This window comes from Fusarium redolens (genome assembly GCF_020744475.1).
Source record: "Fusarium redolens strain MPI-CAGE-AT-0023 chromosome Unknown BKA55scaffold_2, whole genome shotgun sequence".
Classification (NCBI taxonomy): domain Eukaryota; kingdom Fungi; phylum Ascomycota; class Sordariomycetes; order Hypocreales; family Nectriaceae; genus Fusarium; species Fusarium redolens.
The window spans coordinates 2,423,443-2,447,961 of record NW_025763665.1 but is presented as its reverse complement, the minus strand read 5'-3'; the positions used below and the strand labels follow the sequence as shown (position 1 = coordinate 2,447,961).

The 24,519-nt window shown below is 49.0% G+C and overlaps 8 protein-coding genes across 8 annotated transcripts; 2 read left to right on the top strand and 6 right to left on the bottom strand.

Annotated features, from left to right (window-relative positions):
- Positions 1–112: 112 nt before the first annotated feature.
- On the bottom strand, positions 113–3,148 carry BKA55DRAFT_178868 (cation transport protein-domain-containing protein). The gene is made up of 2 exons (XM_046185036.1): positions 1,286–3,148; positions 113–1,233 (listed from the first exon to the last, which is right to left on the bottom strand). The coding sequence occupies exons 1-2, from the start codon at positions 2,948–2,950 to the stop codon at positions 271–273; spliced, it is 2,628 nt and encodes an 875-aa protein (XP_046055228.1). The 5' UTR covers positions 2,951–3,148; the 3' UTR covers positions 113–270.
- A 3,656-nt stretch (positions 3,149–6,804) lies between these two features.
- On the bottom strand, positions 6,805–9,282 carry BKA55DRAFT_534191 (P-loop containing nucleoside triphosphate hydrolase protein; the record flags this gene model as incomplete). The annotated part of the gene is made up of 1 exon (XM_046189568.1): positions 6,805–9,282. The coding sequence occupies one exon, from the start codon at positions 9,280–9,282 to the stop codon at positions 6,805–6,807; it is 2,478 nt and encodes an 825-aa protein (XP_046055227.1).
- A 251-nt stretch (positions 9,283–9,533) lies between these two features.
- BKA55DRAFT_660050 (uncharacterized protein) lies at positions 9,534–10,255 on the top strand. The gene is made up of 3 exons (XM_046197544.1): positions 9,534–9,670; positions 9,722–9,765; positions 9,847–10,255. The coding sequence occupies exons 1-3, from the start codon at positions 9,666–9,668 to the stop codon at positions 10,164–10,166; spliced, it is 369 nt and encodes a 122-aa protein (XP_046055226.1). The 5' UTR covers positions 9,534–9,665; the 3' UTR covers positions 10,167–10,255.
- On the bottom strand, positions 10,256–11,513 carry BKA55DRAFT_555530 (nucleophile aminohydrolase). Its single transcript, XM_046191644.1, has 4 exons — positions 11,352–11,513; positions 11,180–11,232; positions 10,736–11,123; positions 10,256–10,681 (listed from the first exon to the last, which is right to left on the bottom strand). Exons 1-4 carry the CDS (start codon positions 11,375–11,377, stop codon positions 10,351–10,353), a joined length of 798 nt encoding a protein of 265 aa, XP_046055225.1. The 5' UTR covers positions 11,378–11,513; the 3' UTR covers positions 10,256–10,350.
- Positions 11,514–12,031: 518 nt separating this feature from the next.
- BKA55DRAFT_589817 (uncharacterized protein) lies at positions 12,032–16,766 on the bottom strand (the record flags this gene model as incomplete). Its single annotated transcript, XM_046195001.1, has 7 exons — positions 12,032–12,753; positions 12,852–12,975; positions 13,026–13,487; positions 13,574–13,638; positions 14,049–14,202; positions 15,084–15,278; positions 15,309–16,766. 7 exons carry the CDS (start codon positions 16,764–16,766, stop codon positions 12,032–12,034), a joined length of 3,180 nt encoding a protein of 1,059 aa, XP_046055224.1.
- A 1,071-nt stretch (positions 16,767–17,837) lies between these two features.
- Positions 17,838–20,697, bottom strand: BKA55DRAFT_684672 (uncharacterized protein; the record flags this gene model as incomplete). Its single annotated transcript, XM_046198676.1, has 4 exons — positions 17,838–18,699; positions 18,776–19,755; positions 19,811–19,877; positions 19,931–20,697. The coding sequence occupies 4 exons, from the start codon at positions 20,695–20,697 to the stop codon at positions 17,838–17,840; spliced, it is 2,676 nt and encodes an 891-aa protein (XP_046055223.1).
- Positions 20,698–22,168: 1,471 nt separating this feature from the next.
- Positions 22,169–22,914, bottom strand: BKA55DRAFT_684671 (translation protein SH3-like domain-containing protein; the record flags this gene model as incomplete). Its single annotated transcript, XM_046198675.1, has 2 exons — positions 22,169–22,707; positions 22,764–22,914. The coding sequence occupies 2 exons, from the start codon at positions 22,912–22,914 to the stop codon at positions 22,169–22,171; spliced, it is 690 nt and encodes a 229-aa protein (XP_046055222.1).
- A 168-nt stretch (positions 22,915–23,082) lies between these two features.
- On the top strand, positions 23,083–24,482 carry BKA55DRAFT_178547 (uncharacterized protein). Its single transcript, XM_046185033.1, has one exon. The coding sequence runs from the start codon at positions 23,283–23,285 to the stop codon at positions 24,417–24,419; it is 1,137 nt and encodes a 378-aa protein (XP_046055221.1). The 5' UTR covers positions 23,083–23,282; the 3' UTR covers positions 24,420–24,482.
- Positions 24,483–24,519: the final 37 nt, after the last annotated feature.

The following is a 24,519-nucleotide window of genomic DNA, read 5'->3' as shown; positions in this document are numbered from 1 at the left end:
TGTGACATTCGTTCGGCTCGACATGAAACAAAAGCTTGCGCTATGGTAATCGCCTTCCAAAAGCTCTAAGTACTTATAATCCTGATGCTGAACGCCGTAAACCCTTTTGACATTTAAAATCGCTTTTTGGTCCGGAAAATATGTAGTCCGTGAAAATGATGCGTGGACAGAATATCCCTCTGAGAAGGACAATGAAGTCATTTAACAAAAGTATAAGGCCATGTCTGTCTTATGGCCTGTAGAAGCAAAGTTTTAATCGTTGCCCGTCGCTTAGGGCATTGGGTTGGTCTCTGCGCGGCGAGGACCACCACTATGAGACTCAATAGTTCGAAGTGGAGGAACGTCGTCCTTCTCCTCTTCAAACACGGGCTCAGTATTGAATCGCGGGAAGTCCCGCAGGTTGTTAGAGTTGTTTGATGTTGCGCGTTTGTGACCATGTATCTCGTTGCTGGGGATTACAGGACCAGGATATAAAAATTGGGAGATGATGCGGCTATTTGCTCGCTCACGTATACGGCCCATACTGCCACGTCGACCAGGTAAACCTGGACTGATAGGCGGCTCCATGCCTGAGGTGGTTCCCATTGAGGCATTTGTCCTGGTGCGAACGAGAATTGGTTGGTTCTCCTCCGCTTCCTTCTGGAAACGTGACTCACTGGGTAACAGAACAGCACGATCCAACCCATAAGGTAAGCCACGGTGACGGCCACGGATTTGCATGGCAACGATAATGAGTTTTCCAACGACGGTGAACTGAGAGCACAGAGAAGCATTGACGTTGGGTACACCCATACTCAAACCCACAGTTCCATAAGCACTGATAACTTCAAAAAGAACATCGAATAAATTGAAGTCCTTTGCTTTCAGACTTTCACCTTCACTGATGGCGAGAAGGAAGAACCCCACAAAGACGTACCACAAGTCGAAAGAAAGTTGGCGTCGCAGATGGGTACCGACATAGTTTAGAGCGCTGGCAGATTCCTCCTCGTCTTCGTCTTTCTTGCTGTGGTAAACTCCGAGAGACTTTTCTTCGTACACGTTCGTTCGGCGGATGGAGATTGCGATTGGAAAGATCGAAATGTACATCATGATCATGTACAATACTGGGATGGCAGGGTGAAGGTCGCTTAGGCTGAAACATGAGAAGCCTGCAGTTCTGGTAGAGGCAGCTTGAAATAGACCATCGGCAATGCGAGTATGAACAGGTAGTTCGGCGACTGGGCCTGAGTTAAGCTGGTGAAGGTTAGCATAATAACAGACAAGAGGGAGTTGAGGAGCTGCATACATCCAAGACGACAAAGAAAAGCAAGTCTATAGCATTCAATGCGGCAAGGATCCAAAATAGCCACCAGTTGGCGCTCGAGGGGAATAGAAGGGTGAAACATCGACGAGGATGGTCAAGAAGAAATCTGAGTTCTTCCCACAGACCAGTCCCCTTAGGAACAATCTGAGCAAGAACCCAAATGACAAAACGCAGCATGACAGGGAAACCTGTGTTTCCAATGATAATAAAGAACCACATAATCATCATGACATACTCCGATGTATTGAAGGAGTTCATACTGTCAGGGGTCAGGGTCAGACCCAAGTCGTTGAATGCCGAGTTGGCTGTCCAAAATCCCCACCAGGTTCTTGAAATAGCGTTCCCTTCAACAATTCTCCCGTATTTCTCATTATGAAGAATGAAAGGCAAAAGGAAGGTTACAGCAATGAGCTGGAACCCCCAAAAATAGGAAAGTAAGATCAGTGCCAAAGTCCTCAGGGATCGATATTCGATACCGCCAAGTTCCTCTCGCTGTTCTAGGGTCAAGCCCACAAAGTTGGAATTCCGACCCATAGTCGGGGTGTAACTGAGGTAGGGCATATCCTTGGTGTGGTCGTTTGATAAGGCCGACTTGATAGTGTCGATTGTGCGTGTTCGGAAAGCACGGCCCATAGTGCTCTCATTATCATCGTGCACCTCCTTCTGACCACGGTTGAACACACGGGGCTTTCGCACTCTGAGAGCATTCAGTGTGCCGCCAACGGCTTTGGCATCGTCAGTCAATTCGTGTTTGAGGGGACGTTTCGGCTCAGCAATGACAATGGTCGGTCTGCGGCCTGTTGGTGCTCTGGAGTCTAGTGTCGCATGGTCTGGCCTCGATTCCACGGTTCTCGTCATAGCAATGGTGTTGTTATCATCATCGCCGTCGTGGGTATCATCATCGTCCAGTCTTCGAGGTCCCATGCCCCGCTCTGTTTCTCGGGGACCAGGTATCCTCAGAATTTCATTGTCCTGGTTTCTTTGACGCTCCAAGATAGCGATATGCTCCGCATGGCTTCTTCTTTGGGGGAATTTGGTCAAGTCATCGTCGACTCCGTCACTTCTCTTGACCGTTTCAGCAAATTTAATACCCGTCGGCGCATTCTGTGACCTGCTCTGCCCCTCTTTCGCTTCTCTGCCATCTCCGAAGCCTTGGTCAGGTTTCTCCAAAGGACTTAGCTCTATGCTGTTGGACCGCCCAGCTGAGACCGTGTCGCTTTCATCGCTGCTCGTAGGTGGTGGCTTATGTGGTAGATTTTCATCATCGTCATCGTCGGCGATCGCCTGAGATTGAATAATATCATTCCCATCAAGGAGTATCCCATCGTTTGTTATACGTGGAGGTCTCCCCTGGTAAGGCACAACCGTAATATGCCGACCATTGACTCCTTCTTCAGTTTCGCGGGCGTCACTTCGCGGACGAGTCTTGGCCTTAGAAAGTGTAGCACGGCGCTGTCTGGCGTCCGTAACCCAACCTTGAAACCTCTTCTCGAACCAGTAAAGTCGTAGGAAGACGACTGAAGTATGTAGCGTGATTGGGTTAGACGTTATAGTAAAGAGGTAAACGACAATCTGTTGGAAGGTGTTGAGAAGGTTGACGTCGATTGGGTTTAGTCCAGCTTGTGTATTGGCTCCGCTGGCGAACATGAGAGAATCGACATAGGAAGTTTGGCCACGACCAGCACCATATATAATGACGGAAGCCAGCAAGGTTGCGCCAATGATCCATGTATCTGCGAACAATGGTCAGACAGAGACTTGGCATTTGAAGATTGATGCCACTTGGAAAGCAAAGGTGTATATGGGATCGCGTGGGGGTTGCGCTCAGGAGGGAAGCATGGGGGGTACCGAAGACCAATGAAGGTGACTTACAATGGACGGAAATAAAATTGAAGTGTGGTTTTTTGGACATAAACGGCGGCTTGACAGCTTTGAGCCGCGCCCATATAGAGGCGCGCGTCTCGTCAAGCATATCTTCCAAAGTGAAGAGAAGACCGTTGGGAACTTTTGTGACGTTAAGGAAGATGCGAAGGCAGAAACCTAGAAACAGGGAGAGAGGGCTTCCTGGGCTATTTGGGTCAAGTTAGTCGCTGAGTTTAGGGACTAGACTGTGCCATGGCTAAGGGCAATTATAGTTATGGCGTAAGAAGGCGGAGACTGGAGACTGAATAACGGAGGGGCGCGGGAACTGAACTGGCGATTTGCTGCACACCACTCCCACTCAACACAGAAAGAGCAAGGTTTTCTTGCAATGCGTCGAGTATAAGAATCAGGAATGGTCCGGGACTTGGTGCGGAGTGAGTCTCTGGGGCACTGCCAATGAATGGGCAGGTGATTTCGATGTCGAGAAAACAGGGTACGGCCTGGGCTAGACTTTGGTCAAAAAACAACCTGAACTAGCTAACCATTGTCGGAACTGGAGACCCGGATTGTTGAAGTTGCAGATAAAGAAGCATATTGTTTGGCTCGAATCCTTTCAATAGATGGTGGGGATAAAGTTGGAAGAGGCAGGCATTGAATTGGGTAGAAGAATGACTTTTCAATATGATAGCACCACAGGGTACCTTAGGTAGGTAGTTAGTTGGTACTATGAGGTAGGCGCTAGGGTGTCAGGAAATTTTCTAGAGATAAGGAAGGAGGCAAGGCAATAAAAAGAACCATGAAAGTAGCCCTGGCAGCGGAAATGGAAGAAAGATAGTGGGAAAAGCCCCTTGACATTACCAACGCGCTACCTGAGATTCAGGGAAACGGACACCAAAAATAATACTCTATCAATGCACTGCACTACTACGGTAACAACAGCAGCAACCGAGGAGAACAAAGACAGACGGGGGCGACTCGGAGTTCGCGATCCAACCACGAGGGACCTGTGATGATTTCAAGGGGCCCAAATATCCATGTCGTGATTGATCAGCCATAAACATCCATCCATGCATGCTCCCGTCTCTTGGCTCTTCCATTACACGGAAAAAGAAAAGAAACGAAAAACCTCAATGTTACATGTAGTACGGAGTACATGGCAAGGGGGGTTCACAAGACAGCCGATTCAACAAACTTGGATGTGAGGTGAGCCAAGCCATGGACCGAGATACCGGGTCCGTAAACGATCCAGGCACAGCAGAGCACACACGCGGCATTGGCAGGGCCAGGGGTCAGGACAGGGGTTATTGAAAGCCCAGATGCCTGCAGAGGGAGACACGGCGACGACGAGAAACCGACAGACAATTGTAAGACTGAGGAATCCACTGCGCGGGACATGTTCCCCGGCACCGGTAGGCGTCCTCCCGTCTGGTCTTTACATTAGTGGCTCCATCTTGAAGCTGAGTTCAGGCTGGAAGGAGACGGCGGAGCAGTGCGGAAACCAGTACGTATCAGTGGGAGAAAAGCCACCAGGAACATAAGGTAAAAATCCTCATCCAGAGCGCCCGTCTGTTTACGGACAGCGGAGCGGAAAGGGTGGCAGAAACCGTTAAAACACCGCTGATCCCGCGACGCATCAACAACTGGTTGGGAATTCTTCATTCAGGGTCTCATCTGATCAGGCACTAATGATGCCAGTCTTTTGTTTTTCTAGATGAGGTCGCCAGATAATACTAGGTACTAAATACCTTTTTTCCACCCTGGCTACTGAAGATCATCGTGTTCATACCACACGCCAACGTCACCGCGATTTTCGGGCCCGGTGAAGCATTGGACTCGGCGCAATCCAGGAAACTTGGGATCTCAATCCTAATGGCAGGAATGTTGGCACCAGTTAGTTCAATGTAAACTGGCAATCCTTTGGACTTGATAAATTTCTTCGCTGATTCATTACCTCAAGTTTCTTTGTACACGGAGGACATTATTTCAAGCCCCCTGCGGGCGTTGGCTTGACAAAAGCCTGTCCTTGTCTGTTGTCTGTGTGTTGCACTATAATCGGGCCAATGGCACGTCCCCCAAGCAATCTCCAATTCCATGGAAGCCAAGAAAATTCGGAGATCTGAGAGATGGTTCTAGTTACCTGGTGAAACCACTGACACGTGCTTTGCTCGAGTCAAACAAAGGGACAATGGAAAGGGGATTTTGAGACTCGATAATTGGAAACAAACCAGTCAAAGCCAGTATAGGTAGGCCGACAACCACATGCGACAATTGCTGGGGCTGGGCAAGCTAAATAAGTCACCCATTTAAAAGGGGCTTTGCCGGCAGGCCCAGCCTCAAATATTAGGGCCGTTTCTCACGAGAATAGGCGAAAAGGTATAGCGAGCTATCGATCGTGATCCATTGGTTACTACCACAGCCGAGGAGATGGGAAGTCTCCCCTCTGTTCGATACCACAATGATCATGCTGTGATCACCATATTCAAATGCGATGCCTATCCTCTCGTGACTACCGCTCCGCCCTTCCGACATCCTCCAACAGTGTGATGTCACCGCTCTTCAATCGCATGTCCACAGACCACCACCCGATACCTCCGTTCGCGCGTTACTCAACACTCCCGCGGCTGAGACAAAGGTCTCTGCATGCGTGTACGAGGGTGCTGCATAACGATCAATGGGGTTTCCGGAAGAATGAAACCATTAATTTAACCAAACTTCCGTGATGACTGACACTGCTTACGAACAGGTCAATGCCTATCCTGCAGCTTCTTTCCAAGCAGGTCATGCAAAGAGTCATGCAAATGAGATATGAGTAAGTCACAAATCTAGACTGCACCATGTCACGCCCACGTCACACCGTCAAATCAGGATAGTACTGATTAGAAAACATCACAACACCAAAATACATGAGAGATTGCAGTCAGAATAAGCATCACCAATTCTTCGTATGAGGTTGCAACCAGGAACAGATATCCAAGCCCTAGTACTGCCAAGCTTTTCTCCCCGGAAACTAAGGCGGCACTAGTTTAAAGAACCCCCCAGCTGGACTCTAAAATAGCAGCGAGGCCGCTACTGTAGGTATCTGTGGATAATGTCCATTGGTGAGGTCGTATGTGGCCGTTGACCTTTGGCTCACTACCTTTCGTAAACCACCCTTCATATGGCATCATATTTTGAAGCCGTGTCACACATTGATATGTGGTGTGATGCATGTCACCCTCTGATGCCTATTCCGTTACGGGATCTGATTTGGATCGATTCTGGCTGTTGGCCAGTCTTCTTATCTTGCCCTACATTCCCCTGTCACATGGATCTCTCAGCTCATGCATTGCCATCATCTCAACACATCAATACCTAGTCAGTCAATTCGCTCCAGTGAGTCATCGCTTGGTTGCTGTCAGAAACATGATTAAATAGTGCCTTCAATCTGATCGGCTATGGCCGTGTTGTACTTTTTCCTGAACGCCGAGTCTTCCCCGTCTTTGCGCCCTGAAAGCATTACTAGTATGCGTTCCGCATCTGCGTACTCTTATACATACGCCGACTTGTGTTTACCCGTGATTCCGATCCCCCGGCTTATCATCCTTTGGCTCATCCAATGTACCTCCACCTCTATTGTTCCGATTCCAACTCACTTTCGATTACTGTGCTGCTGCACGCCTGGCATTCTCGCGTCCAATCTTCTTGAAGAAGGCATTGCTGTCCGCCTTCTTCCGCTTTGCCGATAACTTCTTATTCTGCTCGATATACGCCATGTCCTGGCCACCACTGAGCTCGCCGAGAGTTCCCGCTGTTCGTCGAGCTCCCTTCTTCTTCTTGCGCCCCATAGTACCCTGATGGAACATGTCATCGTTCGGGTCATCCTCCTCCATGCTCTCATTCTCTACAAGAACCTTTTGCAACAGTTCACGTCGCTCCGAGACATCTGCAAATGCTAGCCCAGGCGTCTTCTCGATATTTGCTAACTGTGTAATGACCTTGAAAGCATATCCCTGATCCACAAGGAAAGCTTGACGTTTGGAAGAAAAATACATCTCTTGCGTATCCTTTGACACCAGAGAGTAGAAAAAGGCATTAAAGCCCTCGTCATTACGTCTTTTGGCTCGTAGAATTCGTCCTAAACGCTGCGCTTCCTGGCGGCGTGAACCATAGTGTGATGAAATTTGGATGAGGCAGGTAGCCTCAGGCAAGTCGAGGGACGTGTCTCCAATCTTTGATAGAAAGAGCGTGTTAACATTTGGGTTGTGCTGAAAATTCTCCAACACTTGCAGACGTTCTGCTTGACCAGTGCCACCGTAGATAAACGCTTTTTGAAGTTTCAGCGCATACGCCTTGAGCGCATACACGTTATCCGAAAATACGATAATCTTGTCTCCTCTTGATTCGTGATAGTTAATGAGATATTGACAAGCTTGAAACTTCCGAGGGTTCATGATGTACAGCAAACCCTTCTTTCGGCTTGGTGCTTTGAGGTACTGGTCGTAGAACTCTGTGGGCATCGGGCACCATACTTCTGCACACTGAACTCTAGCAATGTGTCCTTGCTTTGAAAGCTCCATCCAATTGGCTTCGAAGAGCTTTGGTCCAATAAGGAAATTCAAGTCTGAAATCTTGTCGTCTTCTCTAAGGAGTGTTGCTGTGAGACCAAGCTTCGAATGAGTCTTGATCGAAGACGTGACTTTTCGAAAAATGTTAGCAGGCACAACGTGCACCTCGTCCAACAGCATCAGACCCCATTCTCGACCTGTCAAGAACTTCATCATCTTCTCCGCATCGTAAGATCGGGCTCGCGATTGTGTGACCATTGCATATGTTGTGACGATAATGCCGGTGCTTCCAGTAAAGACGTTGTTCTTGGAATCGGATGTGAATGCAACAATGTCATCGGGATTGATGTTGGACCACTTCAAAAATTCATTCCTCCATTGCACGACTGACATAGAACTTGTGCAGAGGACAATGACACCCTTCTTGATAGTGCAGGCTGCTGTAATACCCACAAGCGTCTTTCCAGCACCACAGGGCAAGACGATTAGTCCACTCTTGGCTCGGCCGTTGCCAAACATCTTACTCAAGCTTTTTTCCTGGTAAGGACGAATTTGAGTACCAGGCTTCAGATCGATATCCAGATTCGCGTTGGCTTCATCTCTCCGAAAGTCATACTCCTCCAGAACTGGGTATCCTAGATTCAAGCATTCTTTCTGTACTGTTTCAACGTCCTTGTCCGCAATCTCAAAAGAATGCGTCACTTCCTGGTCCTCGTCGTCCTCCTCGTTGAGCGTGGCATAGACTTCACCCTCCTGAACGGGTTGTCCATCTTTGCCTTGTTCGCCTGATTGGCCGAGGCCATTGGCCTGCTTTACTCCAGCCGCATTCTGTGTTCCAGGAATGACGAGGCCGCCAATTTTAGGCGCAACTGATGTTGTGATCTCTTCCGTTCCTTGTACGCGTAGGGGACCAATTTTGGGGTTCTTGAGGAGGGTTTGGAGCATGTTTGGATCAGGACTTTCGACGTAGTACTTTGTATTCTTGAGAACCAGCTTCACCTTGCCGTAACTCTGAGTACAACTTGTAATGAAATTTCGAATCTCATCTGGCAGAGGTGTCTTAAGAAATCGGTCTAGTGTGTTGATAATATCCTCTGGCGAAAGCCCAACAGAGACGGCAGCGTACAGGCTGTGTGTTGTAAGGGCGTATTCGTGCATGAAAGTCGGTCGAGACAAAGGCTCAGAAATAGTGATGAGGAAATCCTGAGCCTGCTCCGCGAGTGGATTAAAACTCTCTAGAATGATGCGGCCTTTCTGAGGGTCTATCCAGAGAGGTCGGTTCTGATGATCTTTCTTCAAGACCAGGTATGAGAAATCACGGTCGCCAAAGATATGTGGTAGGGGATCCCGAATCGCATGTCTCTTCTGGTAGCGATCCAGGGAAAAGATGTCTATATTTTTGTTCAAATCACGTTCCAGGGCCTCGTCGATGGGCCCCTCCTCCTCATCCGGCATGTCCTCATTGCTATCGATCGTTCGTGGCGTTGCAGCTCCAGGTGTTGACATGCGCGAAGACCTTCCCACTTTCGCCCCGCCCTGGACGGCAGCACCTGCTTTCCTCTTGGGCGGCATATTTGTTGAGTTTCTGGACAGTCTGGGCGTGGTTGGCGGTTGTCGTATAAATGCTGATAAAGAAGGTAAGGAGAGCGTGAAGGTCATAGGAATGTGAACAGGCGTTGCTAAAGAGCGTCACTGAATGATGATGACTAACAGTTTAAGTGGGTCCGTGTTCCTTTGCCTGCCTGCTCTCTAGTAATCAGTTTTAGCGCTTGTGGCTTGTGATCAGGGGCCTTAAAGTGCATCCCGAAAGCCTGATTAATACACCCCACTAAAACTCTACTGACATTCATCTGAACTTGATCTGCAACTATTCTCAGATACCGCCAGTATAAACACTCCTTCCAACGACGCAAATCATATCACGAACCTCAGGATATCGCTTCTTATTTGCTACCATGTGGTACGGTATGCTTCGATCCTATTCATTATCCTGCCACTAATCAACGTCTAGCAAACACATTCTCAACGCCCAAGTTTCCGTTCGGTCGCCTTGTTGTACGTCGAAAGTTTATCGAAGCCGGTCCTCGCGGCTTCAAGTTGTTGCCCTCTAACCCTACAAACTAACTTTAACTACAGGTCGAAAATGGTTCGACTGCGTCGAATGCCACAGCGAACAAGAGTCACACCCTCTTAAGGAAAGCTTCGAGATGATCTTCGCGTGCAAGAAGTGCAGAAAGTGCTTCAGAAAAGATGTTAAGGAGTTCGAGGAGGCCGACGAGTTTTGCCCTCATTGCGACAACCACTTTGTTATCGACGCAAAGACCCCTCAGGCGGCCCTTTCCATCGAGAGCGACGACGTACGAATGGACAACAAGATGCTCAAGGACGACAGGCAAAAGACCAAGGGACTCAGGTCCATCTTTGACCCGACAGAGGAAGCGGATAAGCTAGGATAATCCAAAACAATATCAGACAAGAAGAGGAAATTTACGGCGTTCAGGATAGATAGCGATTTGTCACTTCCACGGGGATACGTTCTGAGAGAATGCGTGCGTCATTACTTGTGTTAATACAATGGCACTGGGCTCCGATTTCAGAGACTTATGCGCTTGTCTATGTAAACTCTTCCCATACGCCTCTCTATTCCGCAGCGGAGTCATCCTGAGATCTGGTTAGGATGGCAGCACTTCCGGTTCCAGGGGTCCGGCCCGTCTTCTTCTTGGCAGCTTCTTCCTGCTTCTCCTGCTCAATTTCCTTGACGTAGCCTTCAATCTCGGACGTAGGTAGTGTTTCGATGGTGGCGCCAGGCGCCATGAGAGAAATCTCGATGTTCTTGGCTCCGGTTTGAACAACCTCGAGCAGCGACTTGATAGCAAGCCGGATGGTAGCCTCTCGGTCCATATCCTCCTTGTAGTTTCGCTCGAGGAACTCGCGAACAGTCTTGCTTGAACGGCCGATAGCGTTTGCCTTCCTGTTAAATCATCAGCTTCGAAAACCCACCATATACTATTTTTGAATAACGCACCAGGCAGAGTAGATGCCGGAGGGCTCAGTCTGGTACAGTCGAGGGACATCGCTGCCGTTATCGAAGCCAACAATCAGAGTGCTAATGCCGAATGGTCGGACACCACCAGCCTGTGTGTACCGTTGCTGGACGCCAGCGACATATTTGGTAATGTAGTCGATAGTGACAGGGTCTTCGACTGACAAACGATGGGACTGTGCCTCTAATCGGGCTTTGTCGACGAGGATACGAGCATCCGCATTTAGGCCAGCGAAGGCGAGGGCGACATGGTGATCGAGGAGCTGGATCTTGGAAGGGGTGATGCGAGTATCTTGCAGCTTCATGGCGGAGCGCTTCTCACATCCTAGCACAACAACGTCGGCACCCTTGACACCAACAGCACATGTTCCTATTGAAGGTATAAGCCACCGTAACAACGCTGTCAACCAAAAACCTGATACCTACCTCGTTTGACAGCTTCGCCGGCATATTCGACCTGGAAAACGTGGCCGTCGGGACTAAATCAGATGTTAGGGAGCTTGTCGTGAGTATTGTTGTGGTACTAACCTGAAAACTGCACTTATTGTTAGCGATGGATAGATCATTGAACACAGGCCGTTATGTGAACTCACCCGACAGAGCTCTGTCGTAACCGGATGCCATGATGCAGAATTAAAGAAGAGTTGTTGCGAAATCGCCGTGTTTGGGAGTATACGGCGTGCTTTGTTGGTGTATGAAGGCAAATCCTGGAGTTATGGCTGGGCTAAGTCGATGAGTGTTGACGTTGATGTATTGAGGTGCTTAGCTTCGTCAGAACGGCAGCCTGCCTGGTACATACGGAAGGCTGAGAGCTGTAGCTCCCCAGTTAGCGGGCAACGGGCCGGAAAAACACCGTTGCGTGGTCCGCATACCTAATGGATGTGATGCAAATGGTATGCACGGGCCTCTCGCAAGGTACTAAGGTAACTGTACTTTGATTACTGGTGGCTCTGCATGTTTATATCGACCTCGACTTCACATCCCTAAAAAGAATGATCGATCCCTGGAGGCAATTGATCACATATCAGTCCATATCCTCCTTTTAGTGCTTGTCTACTGACTTCCACTATTATAGCCCCACTAATTGAGCGTTATCATTTCAGAGTAGACTAAATACGATCTCTTGACTCTCTACTTCTACTCTGTACCGAAGTTGGTGGTTGACGAAAGAAAGGAATGGAATTGCCATTTTCATAAGGCAAACAAAGAGGAGAAGGAGTACAAGGTAAGCGTAGGACTAGTGTTCCTGACCAAGGGACATGTCAATGGGCCCTCAGGTCAGAAAGTCGCTACTTCAGACCATGTTTGACTCTGTAAAACACCGGCAACATGTTGGCCTTTCTCAATAAGCCGCGAACGAAAGTTGTCGATCCACATGATCTCCATGAGTCCATCCTGCGAAGCTGAATTAATCTCCCGGTACAAATCCATCGCCACGGTCATCGGCATAATCAGCATATCAGGTTGAACAGTGTCATGCAAGACTGAATCGAGTCCACGGCAGATATCTGCAGCAAACATGCGCCCATGCTGATATCGAGTAATATCGATCTGCAAGTCGAACGGCAAGTCAGGCCACATATTTGGGTATGCGTCGATAACTGGCTGGTAGATGGCTCGGTGCAGGCTTTCAATGCATTGGTGAAAGAGGATTTGTGTCATCCAGTAATATAGGAAGGCAAGTCCGGTGATTGCGTTCCTGAAAGCGTACGAATTTGTGAAAGGAATGAGACCACCAGGACTGATAAGCTCCTCAGTCCAATAGGCCACGGGATATTCAAAACTGGGACGGTTGGCCATCTGAAACCAAGCATCGAAGTGTCTCTCGAGTGAAAGGCAATCCCGGAGAAGCTGCTGAGCGTTGTGCCGTCGATGGAGGGTTGCTTCTAATGGGACAATCTGGTCAGCTTGAGAAAGTATGGCTGGCAGCAGAAGAACAAGGTCCAGAAGATGGTCCAGGAGTGATTTCGGATGTCTCTGCCACGGGATAGTCCTCCAATCTGGAGATGATACAAAGGTATCTTGTCGCCTCAGGAGAGCGAAGCCGGTCTGTCTTGCACTCAGCAGAACGAAATAACCAGGAATCGTTGGACGCTACTTACAGCCAGAGGTCGATACACTCGCACAAAGAAATGATGATTGGGAAAGTGACTAAAATAGGCCGGTCCCTTTCGTCTCATCTGTTGAGACCCTGATTCGCCAAACGCATATGCCGTTTCATGCTAGTTAAGTGTCAGCAACCATTTGGAATCAGCAGAGGCATCGCACGAACCTCGAAGAAGAAGATACAGTAACTTTGTGCCGAGTCATCTTGCTCATATACGCTCGGTAATCGTGCTAAGCATTGTGCTTTTACACCAAAGTCTCCTTCGCCCAGTAATGGCTGCATGTCTGTTGGCGTATATGGCGGGAACGTGATGTGGAAGGGTGTGGAGTCATCAGCTGAATCATCTGGAAGAGTGTATGGAAGCCTGGTGTGCAAAGCTGAGACGAGAACCGAATACTCCACTCCTTGGCTTGACACAAGTGTGTGGTCGTCCCAGGCCGAAGTGAGAGGATGGACTGGCGTGATATCGAGCGTTCTGGGAGGCCCCTCGTACGAAGGCGACCTCTCCTTCTTGGAGGATGAGCTTTTCTTCGGATGGGAGGCTACTCTGCCTTTGTTTTGTGGTGTCCCGGTGATGAAGACTCGTTCTCGTTCGTATCCTTCACATTGTCTTCCACTCGATATACACTTCTGGCAGTAAGGCCTCTCATTGCTGCACTATTCGAGAATGTGAGCTTGGATGGCAGAAGTACAATCATATGATATAGACTTACCTTGACTCTTCTACGCCGGCACGTTTCGCAGCCTTTGTATTTTCCAGGGACGCCAACCATGTTTACTTGGATAAGGATGATGACTTGCAGTATGTTATCTTGACAAGTTGTGTTCGGGGCAGCTTCTATTATAACGAAAGAACCATGGGATGGCCAGGATTTCGGCTACTCCGTCTGCGATGCTGCACCTAAACTGTCACCGGCATCTGTTGCAATGAGGCATCCTGTCAACTGCCTATCACCCCACACGTCACGGAAGTCCATCTTGCACACAGTCATTAGAGCCACCTTAACTGGGAGATGGAAAGATGTCTCCCTTCAAGGTAATCACCTGGCGAAGTTTCATCGCGGTAATGAGGGCCACCATGTACGACGAATAAGGAGTGTCAAGAGCTCTTGTTCGACCTGACCTAGTTGGCGACGGCCGCCCACATATCCACCGGGTGTAAAGCTCTCAAAGGCCATGGCTCTGCACATGCTAGGTATGACGAAACAATCCAATTGGGATCAATTGGGACCGACGACGTCAATGGATAGGGACCCACGGCAGGGACTTTGGACTGGGATAGGAATATGCGAACGAGCAAGTCTTCACTTACAGGGAACTTTTGGCTTAGTGCATCGGCTTCCTGTGGAGAAGCTGCAGCGTCCGCCCCATAAGGCTGACAGGGAGGTGTGAGTGGAAGGGCGGCAACCGCCCCTCGTTGGCTATCAAGTTTAAGAGCTGAAGCTGGCTATTTGGTAAACAACACGGAGTGGAGGGTAGCTCCAGTACTCCTGTTTGACAGATTCCAAATGACGAGGACGTGGGCACGGGCACGGGCAGGGGCCTTTGAGATGCAATGAGACACAACCAACTTCTTACGAAGTGTCAAAATTAACCAGTCGAGTCATGGTTCTGACTCCCAGTCGTATTGACTTGCGCCCTGCGAATAATTGGGCATTAATTTACCTGATAATAGCTGAAAATAAGCAGCAACCTGCAGGTTTTGCAAGACGACGGAGATAGTTCCGCCCCTGTGGATTGATTGACTGACTACCACCAACGCTATCCGAACCGGCTATCGACTTTATCCAAGAATCTATGTGTGTGTGTGCATGTATACTTGGGTGTTTGAGGGTCATGGCCGTTTCTCAAATACCTATACACAAAACAGCTATAAACGCTATATGCACAGCGCTTTTGCTCATACAACGCTTTGGGCCCCGTTATTCAAGTTTTTGCTCATTCACACTCGCTTAGGTCAGCGGGGCGGGGCTATCGAGGTCGTTTGGCCCAGCCACAGCTGGAATTACTGAGCAGCACGAATGACGCTGCAGCATACCCCAATGAAGGGGGGGTCAGATATGCTGTCACTCGGGTACGAGTCCAAGAGACCGGGGTATCAAATATACTTGTAGGGGTTCATGATGCCATTCTGGGTCAGATGTCAGCCCTAATGTCGGGGAATTGCAACAGAGGGTCGAAGTGAAAATAAAGTTCCAGCACAGCGTTTCAGGGTTGGGATACCAAACCTCGAAGATGAAAGGGGGGAGGTGATGAACTCACGGGATCAAAGAGATTCTTGATCTGCTTCATTAGACCAATCGTTGTGTCGTCTCGGCTGTAACCGATAAACTTCTTTTTCGCAATTCCCAAGCCATGCTCAGCACTGATACTACCACTACGCTTCTGAATCCATTCGTATACCCAAGGCTCCAGGGCCTTCTCAACTGCAGGGTCGTAACGACGCACCGGGATATTGAGGTGCAGATTGGAATCACCCATATGGCCATAGCCAAGCACGTCGACAACCGGGTGGTCAGATGTGTCACCCAGAAGACCCAGGTCAATCAGACGAGCCTTGGTATCTTCAACGATGGTATACATCTCGTCGAGGGGAATGGAGATATCGTACTTGTAGGTGCCGCCCCAGTGGCCAAGGCACTCGGTGATGCCCTCACGCCAGCCCCACAGGTTGCGAAGCTGCGTCTCGTCCTGAGCGACGACACCGTCAGCAATAACTTCTCGGGTCATGACATCCTCGAGGAAGGTCTCTAGCTTTGCGTAGTCATGCTCGCCATTGGAGCCACTCGTCTCAATCAGGCAGTAGAAGGGGTATTCCCCCTCGAGAGGATGCTCCTGGCCCTTAACCTCTGACACAATTCTCTGGCTGCGGCCGTCCATCAGCTCAAATGCAGATAGAATTTCTGATAGCTGCTTCTTAGCCTCACGGAAGGCAAGCTGAGCTTTATCGTATGACTCTATGCCAAATACAGCGACATTAACGGCGGGAGATCGCTGGGGACATTGAATGGCGATCTTGGTAATAATTCCCAAAGTTCCCTCTGCACCAATGAAGAGCTGCTTCACATCGTAGCCGGTGTTGTTCTTTCGCAGGGTACACAGGTCGTTGATGACGGTACCATTAGGCAGAACAGCCTCAACACCGAGGACGGTGCCGTGCAAGCTTCCATAACGGAGCAATCGCAGACCGCCAGCATTTGTGGCGACGTTTCCACCAACGTGGCACGAGCCCTTGGCGCCGAGGTCGAGAGGAAAGATATAACCCTTTTGGGCAAGGTATGAGTCGACAGTCTCGAGGACACAGCCGGCGTCAATAACAAGTGAACCACTGACTTCGTCGAAGGAACGAATCTCGTTCATGCGAGCCATGCTAATGACGATCTCGTCGAAAACGGGAATGGAGCCTCCCACAAGGCCTGTGTTTCCTCCCTGGGGTACGACAGCCAGACGTTGTTCATTGCAGTACTTGAGGATGCCGCTAACTTCGTCAGTGGTGCCTGGACGCAGCACCAACTTAGACTGGCCCTTGTACTTGTGCATCCAGTCCTCATTGTACGTTTCGAAGTCGGCCGCATCGACGCCCGCTCCGCCGTCCGTGATTCCGTCAATGATGGCCGAGGGATTGTTACCCAAGATCTCACGGAACTGCGCAACGTGCTCGGGGGTCACCTGAGCGAACCGGGCGTCGCGCTCGAGTTGCGGGTACGTCTCAGATGTCAGCTTGCTCTGCTGTGCCCGAGTCGGGGAGACGAGCCTCGGGGCTGTAGTCGCGATGCATCGGGCGGGCGTTCTTGAGTGCGCAAGGCTTCTCCCGAGGATGTTGGTCCTTAGAGAAACAGTCCTCCGACTACCGGAGCTGGAGGCGGGTGCTCTTAAGGCACGGAAGAGCTGTGAACGACAAGACATGCTGGGAAATTTGACTCTGAATCGAATTGACCACGCAGACCTTGAATCCAGGATCCCAATTGTCTAACTAGGGACGGAAAATATAAGAGAGGAAGAGAAACTGAAGCTGTATATCGCCCCCAGTAACTTTTTGTCTATTGCGCAAGGCTAAGAAACTGCGGAGCCCACCTTTCATCCCTCTCACACTACCCAACCGGCTATATCTAACTGAATAACGCCCGACAACCTCTTCATTCACCTGGAAGACGCCGATGCAGTTGCCGCCACCGTCCGGCATCGCCGTATTTGATACCTTATAGCTTTGTTTTTTCAACGGGTCAAAAGTTTGTGTTCAAAGGGGGTTATTCCACTCTCTCAATATACTTCGGCAACATTAACTTTACGCCGAATCAAATAACCAACTAAACGTCGGTAAACCCGCACATTTGCCGTATACTTCCTCCCACTCTTCAAAACATGCATAATCTTCCGTCCAATTAAAGCCTCTCCTCCACTCTTAATCAACCAGTCTAATAAGTTGGTACTTCACCTAAGTTAGTTATTCATTGTTTGTGTGATACCAAAGTCCCAGCCTTAAAACAACCCCCACAAATCATCTCAAAGGTACTATTGGAGCTTCAGCTTGATTTGAGTGCAAGGGAGATCGAATAAATAAACAGAATCTTCGGCTTGTCAAGTCTTTGATCCTTGGTGGTATTAACTAAAAAGGAGAAAATGAAAAAGAGGCCCATTCCTACGGTGATGTCCCCAAGAAAGCTGGGTAAGACGCCCAATGTGTGGCTATCCTGATCAACCACCCATTCCCTCCCATCAAATAGTCAACCCCTCTCTGGTATAAGTCAATGGGATATTTATTTACCGTAAGTGAAATGCACCCTCCATCTTCGCCAGCACAAGGTAAAACGCCACTAGGCGATGCATCATTAAGAAGGGACATGTAAGTGTCTCGCCAGCCTTTCTCTCCATGTTTTACCCCTCCCTCGTTTTTGGACTCGTGATGCCAAGTTTCATACTCAGTTCCATTTGAACTGATGCGTGCATCTCTAGCCATGGGTCTTCACCCTGTTTCTCCTAGACCCCGTTTGTGTGAGGGCTTTGTGGCTCAGCGTCGCTCCTATTCTGTTGTGTAGCTTCTGAGTTCTCTTGCTGGTTATTTTGATCGTTGATCAGCTTCTCCATGAAGGAGATGTAGTCGTATTGTGGCATTCCTCTGTCCTCTGACATGTCTGGCCCACTGTGAGGCGGCATGATCTCGATGAGTTGGTCAATCACTTCGTCGGGTACCAAGCTGTGTCGTAAATCCATCTCTGTCACGTATGGCTTTCCGTCTGCCACCTCACGGAACGATTGGAAGACTTGTTCTGCCGTGTTCTGATCTTCTGTCACATCCACCATGAACCGGATAAATTGTTCAAACGTTACATAGTCGCGCCCACCAGATGTCTCGAGGAAGTAGTCGTGCATTTCGTCCTCTGAGAACACAAGTCCCAGTGACGCAAGCGCCGCACTGAATTCTAACTCCTGTAAAGAGTTTGTGTCGTCACGATCGAAGTGACGGAAAACACTCTCAAACTCTTCCAACTGGATAGGGGTCAGGTTCGTCATGCTTCGCGCTACCATCTGGTTCTCCAAAAACACAAGTTTCTTCTGCACAGATGTCTTAACAAGACCAAGCTCGTATGACAGTTCGTCGTATGTGTAGGTAGTAAAGTCGTTCTCCTCAATATTGGCCTCTTGGCACTTCTGATCCAGCTCTGAAATTTTGTCCAAGTATTGGTCCAAAGGAGAAAGGCTCTCACTCAGCTTCCTTACATGGTGCAGTTGGTCTTCCACGTCACCGTCAAGGCCAGAGATGGCCAACTGCATGGTATTGAGAGCCATTGCGAAATCATTTGCCTTGTCAGCAAAAGATTTGCGGAGGGCGTTTTTGATGCTATAACAATGTTAACCAAAGGAGAGGAAAGGAAAGGAAAGGGAGGGGATCATCTATTGAAGAGAAGCCGACTTACTCTCGGATTGTCTCGTTGATTAGCTGGGCACGTGTCATCTCATTTGATGCTAACTCTGCCCACTTCCTCTCGAGTGCATCCAGGCTCAACTCCGCGGGTGGATCGTATGGTCGTAGGCGATAAGTCCCCAATTTGGTCTTGATGTTTCCGAGCAACGTTGCCAGGTCACTCTTCTCGGCGACCCATTGTCTTTTTTTACCCTTCTTGTACTCAAAGAACTGGTTTGATTGAGCTTTGGCATCGGCGTATGTTCCTTCAAACGTAGCCTGCTTCCACACCTCGATCTGCTCCTGAATGGCTTGTAGGAGCGCCCGCATCCGCCTTTCGTAGGCACTTTGCATCTCCCAAGCCCCTTGCATGTTGTTGACAAACTTTTCAACGCGACGTCCAGCGTTCTCGACCTTTTCCATTTGCGAGAATGCATGGAACCAATAAGCAATATAAGTCATCAGAGATCGTTCATCGGGCTTGGCCACGTCGCACACATCTTCCACATCAAGCAGCTTAGGGATACCAATCTCCTTATGTGCGATATCGAATGCTAGTTGCATGTTGCCTCGATGATCCTTCTTGTCCAGGGCGTCATAGTCTATGAGGTCGGGTCGGTGGATATCCAATAGAGCACAGAACGCCAAACCATCGTTCCAGCTGGCGCTAAAGTCTCGCACCTCGACCTCATCGTAACACGCCGTCTTCCGTTGACACCACAGCAGGAGACCCTCCTTTGCTGACATGCCCTCTTCGTTAATGTCACTGATGGTAAATCGAAGAATCAAGGTCCAGATGAGACCCAGAACAATCTTTTGGTTGCCATCAACCACGTCCTCAGCACCGATGTTGGTCATCTGAATACCCCTGGACTTGACGAAGTCAAGTGCCAGGTTCGCATTCTCGAATTTTTGGACTCGAAGCTTGGGTTTTGAGGCATAACGGCCGAGCGATTCGTGTGAAAGACATTCGAGGAGATGGATCAGCATGACCTATGTATAGATGTCAGTGACGGTTAGGGGCAAATTATCCGTAACGTAAACCTACACCATCGCTGAGGTCTTTCACGAGGTCCTTAACCTCAAGGTTTCGAGCCTCGATCTTCGTGTTAAGCCTGGAAAAAGGATGTGAGAATACTGCAAGCCAGGAATTCAAGGCCATAGCTACCATTTTGTGAAGGTCTTCTGTTGGACCGTGACCCATCTTTGCTGCTCTGCAAAAGCCATTCTCGTCAACTTCTGGTCATGCGGGGGCTCAACAGCTGCAAGAGCGTCTGCAGGAGTAGATGCGCTGGGCGTGAACCTTCGCGAATTGGTCGACTGTTTCCCTAACTGAAGACCTAAGAGAGATTTTGTATTTGTAGTTGTGCTGCCTGACCGCTGCACTCGAGCCGCATGCAGTTGTGACTTGTCCCGCCTTGTGCGCGGGGTCGGTGAAGATGGTGGAGAGGATGAGAGCGAACAAGAATCCTGTGTGAACGTTCGACGACGGGCGATGAATCCAGATACGGGTGAGGAGAGCCTGTTAGACAAGGAGCGAGGAGAGTGTGGAGAGGCCTCGAATACGGAAATTGGGGTAGGAAGTGACTCGAATGAAGCGGTAGATATCCTTGAGGATGAAGATGAAGCCGAGGCCGAGACGGTGGAGATGTACGATAAGCGAGATGATGCCGATATTGAAGCAGGTGGAGAATTGTAGAAATGTTGATGGTGCTGATTACAATTGTTGTTGTTGATGCTGAGATCTGTGTGGTAGAAGTAGTTGTCTTCTTTGTTCTCTTGGTAGCGCTGCTGCTGGTTGCAGTCGCAGTCGCCGCTGGATTGGGCATCCGCGTGTAAACAAAAATTGGGGAACTTCTCGTTGCCCTCCACGTTGCCGGGTTGCAGTGGAAGCATCCCCTGAAAGGCGTGGGTGGAATCCTTCGTAGCGTCCATTTTTAGCTGGTTTTCAGCGCTTGCCCAGAGCCCCTGCTAGGGCTAGTTGATGTATTGTTGATAGACCGGGGTGATTTGAATTGATGTTGAATATCCGTTCCCTGCAAGAAATTTCGACCTGAAATTTTATATGGACAGCCTGTAGTCGTACACGAGAATTACAGAATATGTAGTTAGCTATAAATAAGGTACACATCCAAAAGGTGAGGCGTTTGTTAGGTTTATACCTGGGCGTTGGGTTCTATCAGTTGATCCCTAACGCCTCCTAAACCTCCTCGCATAAGAACATACCGTGTATTTCCCCTGGATACATCCTCGAGACAATGCATAGCGTGATATAAATAGACTTGGGACTGGTTTGCTGTGTCTTTTTGGTTCGTTGATAGTTATTTGAAACAGCTAGCATTCCTTTGAGTGATGCCGACTCTTTCTAGGTAAAATATCTTGAAGGGTTCAGATACTCGATACAAAAAGCCATGGAATTTAGGGAGTTCATTAGTCTTGACCAGGGTGGACCCTGTGCGAGGAACGAAACACTGGGGGGTCGATCAACCGGCTGTAAATCCCGATGCATGGCGCTGGGCTGTCTCAACTCTTTTTCCTGCCTATCATATGGGGGTAGGTCAAACTAAACTTCAATATGCGTAAACGGCCACAGGTAAATGTTTAATGTCTTGTGAAACGTTCTGTGAAACTCTACTATTATGCAACCATAGACTACTAGGTAGCTTAGTGCCTTGTATTTCAGTTAATAGTTGCTGCTTCAACCGAATACTTGAACCACAAATTCATAACGATATACTTTATCAGTTGAGGAGTACCTTAACTAACCGTATCGACGAGACCATTCTGCGTCCTGACGAGGACTCATCACGGTTGAACGCCTCTTAGTGCCTGTACGGATATTCGTTGTTCAAACAAATGACAAGCATGGCAAGGTTCATATAAGTAATCAGTATCAGACGAAAACTGTTTCGGTCCTCCACACTCAAACAACCTCGCATGAACATCTATTGTGCCACTCAGATTAACGAGGGTAGCATATAATAGACAAGTCCTCGTTTTTTCGGACGAAACTTCCACCAGCTTCTATTGATCATTGGCTGCGGTTGTGTTAGCTATTAGACACATACCCTGTACAGCAGATCGTTCAACGGACAACAGGCTCGTTTTATCAAACGATAATATGGCCAGCGTTAAATACAGGGTCTAATGACTGGGAATCTATACAAAGGGCCATGCACTTGCGACCTGGCTGTCTGCATGTACAACAAGTCAAATGATCTGATACTGAAACTCGTACGTACAGCCTGTCATGCTAATCTGTACCCATCAACATCCGTGAGGATCATCACTGCTTATTTCAGATCACTGACATGATAGAAACATAATTGGGCAAATGATTCATAGATGGCTCAGCAAGTTCTTATACACAATATATCATACAACCACTTTCCGTGCATGCTTTCGTCTATTTCTTCTTCTGTCCGAGAATCTTCGCATGTTGTCTTCCAGAAGGTTTTCCAGACTGGTTTGCTCGTGACCGTAGAGTATATCTCTCCTTCTTCCATGCGAACACCATTTGATCCACACTGCCCATGTCGTGCTTGGGCTTCCGCATATATGTGAGGCGTGCTCGTCGTGCCCTCTTGGGTCGTCGCCAGATAATATCGATACCCGTCACAGTCGGGCTATAGATCTTGAACCACATCTCCACACCAACCTTCATCATCTGTCCACGCAGTTGGATCGCTGTATCCTGGCCTCGACGTCGGATTTGTAGAAAAGCGCCGGCAAAGGGCTCTCCGCCCTTTGTCGTCACCATCAGAACGTCGCCAACCTTAGCGCTGTCGGCGTGCTCCCTTGAGAACAGTCGTGTGCGTGCGCCAGTCGGATCGAGTTTCGCGAGTTGCTTTTGCAGAAGTGCGGGCATGGGATCGGGGTGGGTGGTACGAACACTCGGGACTCGAGGGTAGATATGAAATTTGCTGACCTTCGTGAGATCCGCCCCTGGTCTAAATGTCAGCGATATTGTTTCACAGTATTCCAGATCGTAAGATACATACGTTGTTCAGCGCTGAAGGCGTTCGGTATCGGCTTGGGCACAGGCTCAACGGCTGCTGAAGAAATACTCCTCCCGAAAGTCCTCTGGAGTCTTGTCCATCTAAGAGCAGACTTGAGACAGCCGACTGGCCGTCCCACGCTGGCGACGTTCATCGTAATTTGACTTGTCGTGAAATATACAAGTATTTGAGGTTGAGACCAGGCGCTAGAATTTCTGGGGCTTCTCCCAATGCTTCCAATTCCCGTTGCTGATTGGCTCGGCCGACAGTTCCTCCGGTACCTTTTTTTCTGGGAACGCAGAATACCTTCCTATGAAACTATGAATTGCCTAAGCCTTAAAACCCCAAGAGTATCACAGCACTGTAGGACAGGCAGCACAATGTTGAATAGATCTTTGACTTCGGGCTTAAGGCCTGTGGCCAACCTGCGGACGTCGCTTGCAAAGCCCGTTATCCAGTACAGACGCTTCAGCATATCTCCTGCACACAGTAAGTTAATTGAAGAAAAGTGCAACACTTATAATGCAGGTAGTTGACAATCTACAAGGTTTTAGTGCTGTGTTCGCCGAGACCAAAAATCCCCAATTGAATGAAATTCTTACCGAAATTCAAGAGAAGATCATTCTCCCTGCCCATCTACCCGAGAAAGCGAGGAAGCTTGTCTTCAACCCTGAGAAGAGCGACTACATCCAGCGAAATCCCGTCACCATCGAAGTCGATGGGCTCGAGCACACTTTTAAGACCATCAACCGATTCCACGATGTCCCAAACTCGATGAAGGCTTTTGCAGAGGCAACAAAGCTCATGCAAACCAAAGAGGAGTGGGATAACATAAGCACACTGCTTGCCGGCTATAAAAAAGCTGGAATTAAACTCAAACGCTGGCATGCCGACGCCGTGACTCGACGTGCAGGCTATCACGGGCAGCCGTATGTTGTCATTGAATGTGCCCAACAAGTTGAGAAGACCGGACTATGTCTACATCGCGACTGCACTGTCATCCTGCTGTTGGCGTCTATCAACCACAAGATCATATCCCCGAAAGGAAAGGAGAGCGAGACGCAACAGGCTCTGAAGTGGAATAAGATGGTCTGGGATATCATTCAGCGCCCTGAGCACCTTGCCAAGAACACACCCCCTCGTCGTCAGCCTCATATGAACCCCGTTATCCGGGGTATGATTCTCTTCTCCCAAACATCTGCAGTCAAGGAGCAACAGGCAGCCGGAGCGCCAGTGGATGATTTGATCCGAGAGCTTCGAGACAATGTTGAGTTTATAACCAGCGCATGGGCTGAACGAGAATCCGATGACCTAACAAAGTCACCCTACCTGAATCCGCTTAACAACCGAGTCAAGCCTAACAGCGATCATTACGTACCCGAAAGGCAACACGTTTCTCCTTTCAACTACATCTTGACTCTTACCGAGAACATAAGGGCGATAGAACTAGCACAGGAGATCATCGGTGACGATGCCAAAGACCTGCAGCCTATTCACGATATTATGGAACAACACATCGAAGATTTTCTTATGATGAGTCCTGATAAGAACTCTTTTGGCTGGGACATGGCGTATGAGAAAGTCACAGGTCGACAGCCTGGCTGGAAGCAACACTTGCCTGATGCGCCCCGCCCTAGAAACGTTGTAGAGGATAACTAGTCACAAATATTCATGCACTCTGAGAAGACATGGGGTCAACATGAGGACAATCTGTCACGGATAGCGGGAGAATTGTCATGTACTATATATGTATCAACGA